The sequence below is a fragment of the Morchella importuna genome, assembly GCF_003444635.1.
Source record: "Morchella importuna strain M04M26 chromosome Unknown Morimp01GS009, whole genome shotgun sequence".
NCBI lineage: Eukaryota > Fungi > Ascomycota > Pezizomycetes > Pezizales > Morchellaceae > Morchella > Morchella importuna.
In genome coordinates this window covers 1091984-1105428 of record NW_025763406.1, presented here as the reverse complement: position 1 = coordinate 1105428, position 13445 = coordinate 1091984, and the positions used below count along the sequence as shown (strand labels likewise).

Genomic DNA, 13445 nt, shown 5'->3' with positions numbered 1-13445 from the left:
GCTTTTGAGGCCGTTACAGGGGTTCTCGGATTCGGGGATTTGAGGGCTCGGGACTCGGGATCTCATGGTATATTTCTAGCGATCGATCCTTTCTTTATTTCCCGGCCCTGCTACCCAGGATCTGCGACCGCTCAGGGCTATGCTATCTAAATGGAGCACAACCTAGTCCTAGGTCCTGTGCCGTATTTTACCGGGGAAACCCCGACCTTCATATTCTTGCGCATGGTGGGACTGGGAAGAAGTGCATTTGCATTTCTACACTTAGGTACATACGGCTGGAGGAAATCGAAAGGTTGAAAGGGAAATCGGTCGTTGAATTTGATTTGCTCTGGATCACGGCTCTTATCCGCTGGTTAGCCTTTAAAAACTCGTAGGGAGGAATAGCTCGACTCAACGCCCTCACCGGACGGACAGCGATTGGCGGTTTTCAAGGATTTGAGACAACCTATCGCTTACAATTTTAGTATGTAAAATGCGTGCTAAACAACCTTACTAAACCTGATTTGAAGGGGAAATTACGCCTCATGGATTTTCGTAGACAGCAGCTTTAGGCCCGAGCCTACGCGTGCACTTAAGTAAAGTCACACATGGACGTGTACATCTTCAAAGTGAAAGAAAGAAAGAAAGAAAAAAAAAACGCGGCTGGAACTGATGGGAGGATTGGGGTAGGTGAGTTTCTTATAGGGATTTCGGCCCTATTATGCAAAGCCTCGTATAGCTATGACCTTCCACACTAACTAAAACCTTGGTGTTCCAGCTTTATGACTATTGGGGTTTTGAGAATTACTCGTTCACGTAGCCCGCTGTAAGAATAGGTGAGGATAAATATTACTAAGCTGCCTGCTTACTTGGTTGATTAGTTGGTAAAATTGATTTAAAAAAGGTCGTCTACAGCTTCTTCTGCCCTAGAATACTTTGCAACCTCAAGCTCAATTTTAAGTTTGATAGGTAGCTCGCTTCGAATAACATAAAAATGGGAGACGAAAGACCAAGCCTAGACATGTGGCCCTCAAAGCTATTCACAATAGTTCGCACCCTTCAGTTAATCGTCAGCTTAGCGGTAATAGCCGTAAGTGTGTTGATGGTTAACAATGAGTCTTGGCCGTTAGTCCCCATCATCTCTCAATACTATTGATAATTGTAAGCTTATACAATATAGGTATATCATACTCACAATCCTTGTCGGATGCCTCATGGCCATCTATAATCTCTTTCACTTCTACAATCACTGCCGGCGAAGGCCCTTTCACCCACTCACAGGCATTACTGTCGACCTGCTGTTCTTCATTATGTGGTCCGCCATAATAGTGATATTCTTAATATTAGCGGGAGGGGCAATACAGTATCGCTGTGCCAGTTTGGCGAAGACACCTTATATCAAGCCAGCCGGGACAGATACGAGTGGGTGGGACCAGTATCTTGTTACGGAAACTAGGTGTGATATATTGAAATGGGGATTTTCATTAGTTGTCGTCGAAGCGTTTGTTTCCCCTTATACTACTAGTCAAGCGGGCTTGAGTAAGAGGCTGACTGAGATGTGGAATATTTAGGGTATTGGTCACAATATCAACTATATTGGCTGCGGGGGCGCAGGTCAGTAAGGACAGGAACAAAAATGGCCATTGCAGATGTTGCAAATATAAAGCTCTCGGAGATGCGGAGTCGTGTGAGTCGACGCCGAGGACTTAGGCTTTTCTCCTTTTCTGGGCTATTGAATTAATGACGTTAAATTACGGTGTTATGATGGTTAAATACATGTATATAGAGCACATAGACAATAAACTTTCCTAGAACTATATGTTATGGTTTATAGTGGTATCCATGTTTATAGATTTGTAACGGACTCACTTTATGAAAACAATCATATAATTTGCCCTGTAGGTTTGGCCTTTAGGCCAAGAAATGGGGCTAAAGGGAAACTTGAAAAAATTTACCTCCCCGTTCTGAACTAAGGACACCGGGTATATTTGACCATACATGTAAGAAATCAACTATCAGCATTTGGTAACTACATATCTACTTGTCTCTAAAGGATAAGAGTATCAACAAAGTCATCCTAATACCGCTAGGATTCACCAAAATATAAAAGTGCAAATATAAAAGCATTTTTGTTCTAGGAATGTGGGTGCGAGACCGGGTCGTGGTCTTGTGTGCGGTGCCTTCATATAATCTCACTCGAGGGATTGGTATAATTGTGGGTTAGCGTGCTTAGGTTTCTAGGGAGCTATGTACATCTGTTGAATGTATACGTAGGAATATGTTTTGGATGCCTTCTTCTGTTCTCCAGAGCCATGGTTCGGGATTAACTACATGTACTATGACGATTTACCGAGCATATTGGAAACGACGTCGTAATATGTGAGACCATCCCTGGCCATAGTTTTTAGATTCTATGCTACGTACACATACTAGGGCGAGAAATTAGAAGCACATTATTTCTCTAATTTTGATATCTATAACTACAGGAATTCTATAGATCTACGTAATTAAACAGAAAAGCTGCATAAACATATTAAATTCATTCTAAAGGCTTAGCAGCGACACCCGCAGTTATAGCAGTTTTCATCCACCTTCTCCCACTCTGGCCTAGTCCCTTAGGATTAAACGATTGTACCATTAACCTGTACACTGCGCCTCGGACATCCATTACCGCTCACACCCTCATAAACCATCTTCATAGTTGGCACCCAAAAGAATCTATACCAAGAGAACTTAGTATATCTAACAGCATACAGCAAATCTAGAGAAATCACATACGTAGTCAAGCTCAAAATCATCAACTCGGCCTTCAACAGTCCACAGATCTCATCCGGTCGATCTACAATCATCCCGCTCTCCGGCTCGCACAGATCACCAATCGCCTTGATGTGCACCATGCCCACGCATATCAACAGGATGATGTACGACAAGAAGAAGTGGATCTCGAGCAGGATCGCGGCGCCGGGAGAATAGAGACTGGGCTTCTTGTAGTATCGACGGTACACATCGGTGATTGTATGTGGGAGAGTCAATGCGATTATTATGAGAGTGAGGAAAAGCGTTCCCTTCAGGGCTGGTATAACACCCATGGAACTATTCATGAAGACATCTAATTAGCACCATATCGTAGGATATGGAGGGGTACGGGTCCACAAGGAAGTACCTGTTGAAGACACGGGTCAGGACATAGACATCGATCACAGCAATCGTCAAAAACAACACTAGTTGTATAATGCGGGCGGCCAGAAAGCTACAACGAGAACTATTATCGGATGGAGATAGTCCATTACTAGCTGGGCAGCTTGTAATGATGGTGATCGAGACTTTCGAGTCCGTGTAGACAACGTCTGTTGGCTTCGAATTCATTGTCGACGACGGCGGTAGCTAGTGGGTTGGCAAACAAAGTAAAGGTCTACTACAAGCTGACAAGGGATATATAGATATATATATAAAAGCGTGTAGCTTGTAGCTTCAGCCTACTCTAGTTAACAGGGCTAGAGTAAATGATCTTAGTCGAGGTATGCAGCGCAAGGCGGTGCAATGTTGAATTAAGGCTCCGGAGCTCAGAGACGTGCCAGCCGGGAGGGTCACGCAACGGACGCAGAGGAGGATAGCAAGTAGATATGTCCATTGGGCGAATTAAGGGTTCGCACGAATGACCAGTTTATGGAACAACAGCGCTGCACACGCTACTGGCAATGATCTGGATGCGAACTCACCCAGCCTCGTCTACTGGAACATCGAGACGGGTAATAGTCAAGCTAGTTCTAATCGGGGCTGAACACGGAGGCCTTAGACTCATGCATAATGCGACATGTCATATTGTTCTAATGTGCTTTTTTGAGCCCAGCCTTGTGCCATAAACTTGTCACGAGAAGCGTATTTTGAGGAACGACCATATGTATATAGGTTAATATTTGACTACAAAATTACATGTAGTTACCTCAGGAGTTACCATGCACTTAATTAATATATTTCTGTTTACAGATGTTTAGATGAGTTCTTATCTACACATATCAAGGTCTTGGATGCAAGTAATATGTTTGTATTAGAAATATAACAGGTATCCTTAATTAATTAATTCCGCTGCAGGTTAAGATCTAGAATACATATATGGACCAGCGAAAAAGAACATCTAATTAGTTTATACTCAGCCTTGATCTGCTACACTCAAAAACTGGTAATTGCCCCGAGTGACACGTAGATCAACGGCTTTTCCGCAATTCTGCCTTTCGACTCCGGCTCTAGCACCAACGGGAAAGATTCGGCAGCTCGAAGAGGAAGAGCTCGAAATGACGTTGGAACCTGAAGAGTAGGCTTGAGCGCAGGATCAAGCCAATTGGAAACTCAAACTTATACAAGGTGCCGAAATTCGAATATTGTCAGTTTAAATTTCTCTGATAGTCATTGCAGGGTACATGCAGATAATACTTGAGTACTCTATCGATTTATGCCGGTCACGATAGCGTTGAACTGGGCTCGAACCTAAAGCGGGCTCGTGCCCATCACTACGGGTCTATAGGCCAAGTGAGGCTGGGTTGAACGAATGTTTGAGCTTTTTTAAATCATAGTTTCATTGATTTCTGGGTACAACAAAACCCCGTCGAATGTTTGAGCTTCAGCCATAAATATTATATTATGTATATTGTATAGTTCTCGTTCAAAAATCATGGGACAACGCAACCGCGAGTTGCTACATGGAGTTATACATGAACTTATATAGGGCTTAATAGTGCAAACTATTTTAATAATCCATTAAAGTACCGTGCGTGACGTTAATGGGCAGCCGACTACCAATGGGATGTGCAGATGAACAGGAGGCAGTGCTGGAAGTACTACATGTGCTATTGTGCTGGTAGGTACCACTAGTGGTGTGCAGTGGTGTGCGCTAGTGGTGTGTTTGTGCACCCCGCGAATTCAGTGAAAGTTTCACTCGACTCTGGGCATATTCCAATGTGGATCCACCGCCAAAGCTCGAAAAATTGGCTATCTCCGTCCAGGGATTACCGCTTGAATAATTGGTTGAATGGCATCGATCTGCATCAGAAGTTTCCCATACAAGTAATTCTGATCTAGCCAATTTTTCGAGTTATGGCGGCACTTTGAATTTATTGCCTTGTGATATATATTCCAATGAGCTTTTTACCTATCGGACTTGAGACCGAATTCGAAGCTCAAAACGCGCGTGCGCAAAACAAAATACGGCTATAATTGGGCCAAGCTTATCTGGTGAGGCATTTTGGCATTTCTTTTTTGCAATTTGCAAGAGTTTAAACATTTGGTTCGACATAAATACATATATTGACATCTCTATTCTCCAAATGTGATTTGTGCGTTCATTCGTTAGCCTCTGACAGCTGCACCTCAATAATTGTGCCTCTGCGGAGGCATTCGGGGGGTAACCCCGGGTGTCATACGTAGTTCTCAGGTGTACGGAGTCTGCGTTTCCTACATACTTGATAAATCGAAATCTTACACTAAACTTTCTTATCGATAAGAATTAAACTAGTGCACTACGCGTGTCTTGGTTGCTAGTGGGCTCGAGTGAGTTTTCATGAAGGAGAGATTAGACTAAAATAGAGCCTTAATTTAAAGGGAAAAACCTTATATAAGAGTACAGTCAGTAAATCCTTCCAACAAATATTTTTAATAAGTCTCATTAATGAAATCCCTGGTAAAGGGTGCTAAAGTATCAAATCTCGAAGGCTGGAACAAAAACAAAGGAGGGTGGCAGTAAGCTGGCTGCCCAAAACCCAATAAAAGAGAAATTAGGCTCCTCAGATAAAACGGAATGAAATACACGATCGATACCTAGGCTCTCGAAGCCTAGACTTGATATATAGTCCCAAACATCCAAATCAAACATTGGCCTTCGGATCAATCAAGACCCTAAACTCCTTCCACGCACCAGCAAATATCTTTCCAAAAGATACTACTATATTCTTAAGCTTTTTAGGGAACCACAGAATCATCTTGATGATCGCTAGGAATAAGCACGAGAAACATCCAAATATACCCTCGAGCAAATGTTCGAGCCCGGAATAAACCATCCGCATGGCATTCCATAGCCCAACTGGTATATCGACAAAGAAGAACTTCAGCGTTAACTTCAGTCCTTCCATGACGTTCTGCCACGTACAATTGCGCACAATCCACTCAAAGAATGTGTGCAGTAGACTTGCAAAGGAGGCAAGTAGATCCAGGAGCCATTTTCCGAGGTTTTTGATTTGGTTGAAAATTGCTACAAATCCCTCAAATATCAACTCCGGGATTCGAATGAAGATCGTTTTGAGTAGCCACTTTGTGAAAAACCACGAGCACTTCCCAATAGCCACTACAATATCACGCGATACCTCAAATAGCGCTTTGATGATCCTTGGTAGTGTAGACATGAAGAACGTCTTCAAAACCCCTGGGGCCGCCTTAACACCCCTCCAGATGACTCCTGGGATACTGATCAAGAGCTTGTAGATCCTAACAGGCAGTTTGACGGCCCAGCTTCCGATTTCTTTTGCACAGCTCCAGAGAAGGCGTGCGAAATATTTGCCCACAACGTAGACCGCATATGGAAGTTTACATACGACAAACTTGGGTACGTCGAAAACAATAAATTTGCAAGTTTCGTAAACGACCTGTGCTGTCTTCTTGATCTTGGCTATGTGCGGCTTGCTGCGGTACTTCAGGCGCTTCCAGCCACCTGCGCGGAGCGAGGGCAATAACTTGACAATCTCCCGACTACCAGAGGTTGATGCCAGGCGCAGTGCATGCTGACCATCCTCGGCGACCAATCCGGGGTCTGCGTTGTAAGGAGGTTCCAATAAGAGCCGTGCGATGGGAAGATGATTGCGCTGGCATGCGGCCATGAGTGGTGTACGCTGTGTCTTATGCCAACCTTTGTTATTGGGGCTCGCTGGGTGGGGCGGTGGCCGTGGCGGCCAGCCTTTTCTCTTTTTCTGTGGTGGGAGTAATTCGCGGCTCCAGTCATTTACATTCGCTCCACCTTCCAAAAGACATCTGACTATATTTATGTTGCTTTTGTATGCGACAACAGCACAATAGAGTGGCGTTCTGTCACCGTCATCCCGTGTGTTTACAATTTTAGAGTCGCTGGCCATGAGCCCTTCAAGTCTATGTTGGTTTTCTTGAAATATTGCTAAGAAGAACGGTGCAATGGTGTATTTTTCATCCGAGCCATACCAAGCCGGAGGCGGCGAAACATCATCGTCTGCCCCAGGGGGCCAGGGGCAACGGTTTGTGGGTTTATAACGGAGTCGTATGCTGGGGCAGCTTCAGTAGTTGAGGAAGCTCGGGGCGACCCCGGAGTAGGACGACGTGTAGCGGTTATAGGATGAGGAGAAGATTCAAGAGAAGTTCTGCTGGAGGTAGAACTAGCTTTAGGCATTTTGATCGGGTTGTGGTCCACTTTCGCTCTGAATAGGTTCTTGTGCGCGGGGATAGTCTCGATCTTATACTCCATCTGAAACTCAAGCTGGCTTAGCTTATTCAGAGCGAGCCTTATCGGTCAACGAGCGGGCTGGAGCTTATTTTTCGAGTGGATAATATGATATTTGGTCACAGTATGGATCCGGGTTATTAGACTTGTTCTTTAAAACATCTAGTAGTCCAGCCGCGTTTCTCATTGATATGGTTGTTATTTTCTCGAGATCTCACATAAACACCTGGAAGGAAAATATCAAATTGCTTGGGTGGAATATTATCTCCAACATTATGGGATGTATGTGTGACGCGTGTACGAGATTAATGGTGGAGCGGCAGTTCTTTACAGTACGGCAAACTTGAGCTGCTGTAAAGGTTACTGACAGGACTGAGTCTTGCTCTTAATAACATGATCCTCTCGATTGAAGCCTTGATCAATCAATCCAGGTCGCGATATTGAATTCTATTCATTCAGAATTTTCATGCTGTTCAATGCAAGATCGAGGTTCTGTTGAGTGCCCGTTACGTTAATGGTCGATCTCATGATCACTTTGAAAGTCTTTCACGTAAAATTAAATAGTTGTTTTTCCTGCTAAGTTAGGTAAGGTACATAGAACAACAAAGCATCGAACAAATCAGGGATACATACATATCGTTATATCATTTCTTTGTTTGTCGCAAGAGCCCGAAAGCTGGCTGTGCAAAAGTGCACTATTCAAGGGCGGACACTTGACAGACCTTTATCTAGATAATTATGCATCTACACCATGTAGAGTAGTACATCTCATTTATGACTTGTTGGTTGTCAAGGTCGCCTGTCAAAACTGCGAACTTTCTGTCCAACAAAGTCGGTTGAAGTGTTCTCCAGCTGCAATAAGTCCTCTCTGAATCAACCAATGAAAAAGTGGAATCATCCTTGTTACACAAGAACTCAGAGCTGTCGGAGCCTAAACAGAGCCTTGCAGGAACAATGAAAATCTCGGGAACCCGATAACTGGCGGCATAGGTCATGTACCCCACAATCAACGACTAAGGCCGAGCTATCTCAGGTACCCGTGATTCTAGGTACCTACATGTGAAAATCGTTTCAACCTTCAAAACCTAGCCTTTGCGGGAAAAAAGGCTTGTTTCAACGTCCATAACCCTACTTTTTCTCCTCGAATTTGAACTCCTCGAGTTGGTCCATTCTAATACCTCCTTCGAGCGCCCTGATATGCGTGGAGCCTAGTACAACCCTCGGGACTGTGTCCATAGAAACCTCGCCCCTACATTTATCTACTTTAGCAATGCCTATCTTGGAGAAGGGGGTGGAGGCCTTCTAATTACCTCCTGTAAGCATCGAATGCCTCCTTCCATCTATTCACACATAGGCACCACTTGCACCCATCCCTTAGCCCAACCGGGCGGAGGTTATTACCCTTTGCGGCGGAATAGTCGAGGAACTTGTCTGAGACGACGCTGGCGATAGTGTGGCTTGAGGAGTTAGGCTGCTAGTTAGCTGTTTTGTAGAATGCATGAGCAGGACGCACTCAGGGTTTTCGGCAGAGGGGACGCTGTGTTTATCTTATAGCATAGTGTCAAGGCCTCGGTCGAGGATGTACTCACTTTCCAGAGTCACTGTTGTGGGGTGTATTGTCAGTAACTGGTTGCTTAGATTTCTGGGACGCCTAGGGGATTTATAGCCTTCTCCTGCGGAGCATGCACAGGGTCGACAGGGCAAAGAGATCTGACTAAGTAGCTAGACTACGTATCAGTGAATGCACGCTGCAGGCCTGCATAGAGATAACTCCAATGGTTGCAAATGATCTGTACTGTACCTGCAGTTTTCGCGCCTGTCTGCATTGGAATCCCACGAGACCCCTGAGACCAGTGGACCCTGTACCTACTCCGTGGGAAAAGGCTCTACCTAGTTGGGATCGAACCTTGCGTTGGTCTGCACAAATCCAATTGGTTACCTATCGGCGCGCGCCAGGCTGCGAGTTGCGCCGGAAGAAAGGAGAATTGCATACATCACAGTATCCATTCCGAAAGAATCCCGTCATCGGATCCTCCGAATGGATCAGTAAGGGTCTCCCGAATACGTTTACACGCTGCCAGCCTCGTTATCATTACCATATCAAATATCTTAAAGAGATAAATAATTCACACAAATAGGGGTTCAAAGACTTACTTTTTCACTCAAAGAAGTACTTGAAGCCATATTTCTCGTAGTTTTTACTCTAGTCAGCAGACGTGATATCCTCTGCATTGCTGAAATAATCTATCTACCAGGGGGACCAGGGGAGAGGAATATCGTAGGCTTTATGAACGTTGACTCAAGCTTTGTTCTGGAAGACGCGGCAGTACTGGTGATGTCACCAACTAGTAGCCGTTAACTGTCCCTTTCGCATTAGCGGGGCGTTGCTTATCGATAAGGACACTCACACCTAACCCTAACCCTCGGAAAAGATGCGGAAACGGTTCTGGAAAGACCATGGACATCCTACGTCACAGCAGTATATTGGATGACGTTGATTGAATTAAATACTGAGAAGTAATGGTGGTGGTAGGAGGATATATATAATAATGTGGGTTTCTGGGCCATGCCTTCTCACATAGCATATCGAATTCCAGCACCGCAATTCGACGCAGAAATGTCTAAAACTACATTTTCCAAGGTATTCTCTCGGAATGAGACTAACAGATTAATTAAGGGCTCTTGGCTGCGTGGACTGGTCAGAAGTTTGAGTATGTTGGACAGAGACTAGTTATATGTCTCATTGAATTCATAAATTGTGGATTTCTAGCTGTCTAAATTACTCAAATTTCTGCCCAGTCAATCGGTCCAACAGGCTGATACGGCAAAATAAAAATAATAACCATTGATCTGACTTCATATAGATCGGCATAGTCGGCGCCGGCTCCATGGGTAGTAACATGGCGCTCCTCTTTGCCGACCATGACTTTCAGGTTTCAATCTTCGACGTCAACTCCTCCAACATTGACGAAACTCTCCCACATCTCAAAAAACAGAAGAACAGTCAAAATATTTCCGGCTACAAAGACTACGACAAATTCGTGTCCTCCCTTGGTAGCAACAACGAACCCAAGCTGTTCCTTTTCAGCATCACTCACGGCTCCCCGGCCGACGAGGTCCTCAAGTCCCTCTCGCCATACCTGAAAAAGGGAGATATCATACTTGATGGCGGTAACGAGTGGTATCTCAACTCTGAACGCCGTCAGAGAGAGATGAAGGAGAAAGGGGTGGGTTATATCGGCATGGGCGTGTCTGGGGGCTACCAGTCTGCGAGACGTGGACCAAGTATCAGCCCAGGTGGTGAAGAGGATGTACTGGAGAAGGTCATGCCGGTACTAGAGAAGGTTGCAGCACAGTGGAAGGGCAAGCCATGTGTTACGAGGATCGGCCCTGGAGGAAGTGGGCATTACGTCAAGATGGTTCATAATGGCATTGAGCAAGGGATGCTAGGCGTACTGAATGAGGCATGGGAGTTACTGTTCAAATGTTTATCTACGAACCTGGACGAGCTCGCAAAGATATTTGAGGGATGGAATGAGGCGGGTGAGCTGGTATGATCCTGGGGCTATTACCATCTATAATTAATTTTCAAGGGCATACTAACGAGTGATAGAAAAACACCTTCCTCGTCCGAATCGGCGCTGAGATCTGCGCCCGTAAGAAGCCCACAGGCACCGGCCACCTCCTCAACGACATTCAAGACAAGGTCGTCCAAGATGCCGACAACAGCGAAGGCACCGGTGTTTGGAGCGTGCAAGAGGCTGCACTTCGCCACGTTTCCGCACCCACCATCACATCCGCTCACTTCTACCGGATTGCATCCGCAGCACGCGGGGAACGGCTCCAGTTCTTCGACATGATTGGCGGTGCAGCTGCGGCAAAGAAGCAGCATTTGGAGAAGAATGAGGAGCGGGCTGAGTTTATTGAGGATCTGAGGGAGGCGGTGTATTGTGCGTTCCTGGCGAGTTATTGCCAGGGGATGAATCTGATCGCGAGGACGAGCAAGGATGAGGGCTGGGGTGTGAAGCTGAAGGAGTGTATTAGGATCTGGAGAGCTGGTTGTATCATTGAGAGCGAGTATATCGCCGATCTTCTCGAGGATGTGTTTGAAAAAGACAAAGGGATCATGAATGTGCTGTTGGCCGAGAAGATTGCGTCAGAGATCCAAAGGACCATGCCGGCGTTGAAAAAGGTTGTCTTGAGAGCCACTGAATGGGACGCACATATGTAAGTGGCCTTGCCCTTGAAAGTGGGTGCTTGGTGCTGATAAGTGGTAGCCCGTGCATGAGTGCTAGTTTGGAGTATTTCAAGTACTGTGCGGGGAAACACTTACCAGCGATGTTTATGGAGGCCCAGTTGGATTATTTTGGTGCTCACTCGTATGACTTGAAGTCTGAAGGGGCTGGAGAGGTAAAGAAAGGTAATGCCTACGATCATTCCTAATATTGTCATTAAAATTGAATAACTTACACGACTTGTATACAGGTTCCCACCACACTGAATGGCAGCCTGCCTAAGTACACTTAGCGGAGGGGTTTGGTTAAGTTATTGTTGTGTATGTAAAATTCCGAATACATAACGGTAACAGGTGCAAATGATGTAAGAAGCCCAAAACCATACAAATGTAGCCAATGCGAAGTTTAGCCAACCCCAATACAAAAGGCTATCACCACGTCCTCATGTGCTTATTCACAAAACGTAGATTCCTACGCTTCCGACCAGATCGTGAGGCAAGCGCAACCACAAAAAGTATCACGAAATGACCCCATACGTCTATGACTTTAGGCATTTTGTAGAATGCGAGAGAAAGACCCGAATCTGTGTGTGCTTCTTAGCGCAGGAAAAGAGGGAGGTTTATGTATGCAAGGGTTTTCAAGTTTTGATGTGTGTGTGTGTGTGTTGAAAGGTCGAGAAGGTTGTAGGTTACCTTTGTGGATCACATATGATCACTCGGATATTGGAGTAATACATGTATCCCTTGGCATTATCTCCTATTGTATAAAACCTGGCAAATGGCGGGATCGAGAATTAATTCTAAAGGTCTCCATTAGATCCTCTCTGGGATTCTGATGTAGTGCAGTCGGCTCTTTATCGATACGGCATAATGATACTCTCGTTATAAGGGTAGCATTCGGTGGCCGCGGCCCCAAAGTGCTGGTTTACCTCCCCGCTTGAGATTTTTTTAAAGCGGGAACGGTTGCGGCTTTCTTTGGTGGGTTAGGGTTTCTTTTTTGCGGTATGTACTTGTAGTTTTTATTTCTGTGTACTTGTACTGTTCGTATATAGTTAATTATGAACCATTCTCTCCCGCTGCCGTGTGAGTCGTAATTTGAACATTTCAAATCATAGGGGATCCGGAACTTGACTTGAGTGCGCAAGGTGAGGCGGTAGTGGTAGAGACTTGACACTGTATACTGAGCCATGAATGCTAGAGATAGAGCTACTTCTTGTAAGATGACCCATTGCGGAGCGACAAAGGGGGATATTCTAGACCCTTATATATAGAATCAGTAGGGGACATGACCCCCCGGGTTCCCGATCATGATATATCACTCGATCAAGTACCGGACCTACCTTTTGTGGCTAAACCGCGCATTCCCTTGGACGCCACAAAATAATAATTTGGGGCCCATAGTATGGGCACTAACAGTACTACCCTGGCGAACCCCATTCATGCAAGGCCCCTATGTGCTGGATATTACAGCCATTCTAAAGACTTCGAGGCTTCCCGGATACATACAAGTATCCATAGGGTAGTAGCACTGTGCATGTACTAGATGGCACTGAATATTCTTGGGAGGATTTGTCCAGAGTACCGACCGGATAGTAACTATGGGAATCTTGGCCTTTAGACGAGGGAGACCTCATTCATGGAGTATCACTCGACGTCACTTTGCTCCATTTTTTTTTTTTTTTTTGCTCTAGTGGCTACTAGCTGGGGTGATGTCTACCACAGATACCGGTTGGTCTCGGGTCTTGTGGTTTATTTTCTGGGTAGAGAGGCCGACTCTCT

General features: G+C 45.2%; 5 protein-coding genes across 5 annotated transcripts; 2 read left to right on the top strand and 3 right to left on the bottom strand.

The window, feature by feature from the left end:
* Positions 1-973: 973 nt before the first annotated feature.
* Positions 974-1689, top strand: LAJ45_04063 (uncharacterized protein; the record flags this gene model as incomplete). The annotated part of the gene is made up of 3 exons (XM_046113644.1): positions 974-1104; positions 1160-1480; positions 1551-1689. 3 exons carry the CDS (start codon positions 974-976, stop codon positions 1687-1689), a joined length of 591 nt encoding a protein of 196 aa, XP_045973373.1.
* A 911-nt stretch (positions 1690-2600) lies between these two features.
* Positions 2601-3345, bottom strand: LAJ45_04062 (uncharacterized protein; the record flags this gene model as incomplete). Its single annotated transcript, XM_046113643.1, has 3 exons — positions 2601-2697; positions 2758-3072; positions 3143-3345. 3 exons carry the CDS (start codon positions 3343-3345, stop codon positions 2601-2603), a joined length of 615 nt encoding a protein of 204 aa, XP_045973372.1.
* A 2492-nt stretch (positions 3346-5837) lies between these two features.
* LAJ45_04061 (uncharacterized protein) lies at positions 5838-7456 on the bottom strand (the record flags this gene model as incomplete). The annotated part of the gene is made up of 2 exons (XM_046113642.1): positions 5838-7120; positions 7177-7456. The coding sequence occupies 2 exons, from the start codon at positions 7454-7456 to the stop codon at positions 5838-5840; spliced, it is 1563 nt and encodes a 520-aa protein (XP_045973371.1).
* Positions 7457-8560: 1104 nt separating this feature from the next.
* On the bottom strand, positions 8561-9664 carry LAJ45_04060 (uncharacterized protein; the record flags this gene model as incomplete). Its single annotated transcript, XM_046113641.1, has 6 exons — positions 8561-8681; positions 8743-8889; positions 9022-9033; positions 9339-9349; positions 9426-9506; positions 9587-9664. 6 exons carry the CDS (start codon positions 9662-9664, stop codon positions 8561-8563), a joined length of 450 nt encoding a protein of 149 aa, XP_045973370.1.
* A 385-nt stretch (positions 9665-10049) lies between these two features.
* LAJ45_04059 (uncharacterized protein) lies at positions 10050-11949 on the top strand (the record flags this gene model as incomplete). Its single annotated transcript, XM_046113640.1, has 5 exons — positions 10050-10073; positions 10297-10983; positions 11046-11659; positions 11710-11852; positions 11918-11949. The coding sequence occupies 5 exons, from the start codon at positions 10050-10052 to the stop codon at positions 11947-11949; spliced, it is 1500 nt and encodes a 499-aa protein (XP_045973369.1).
* Between the last annotated feature and the right edge of the window lie 1496 nt (positions 11950-13445).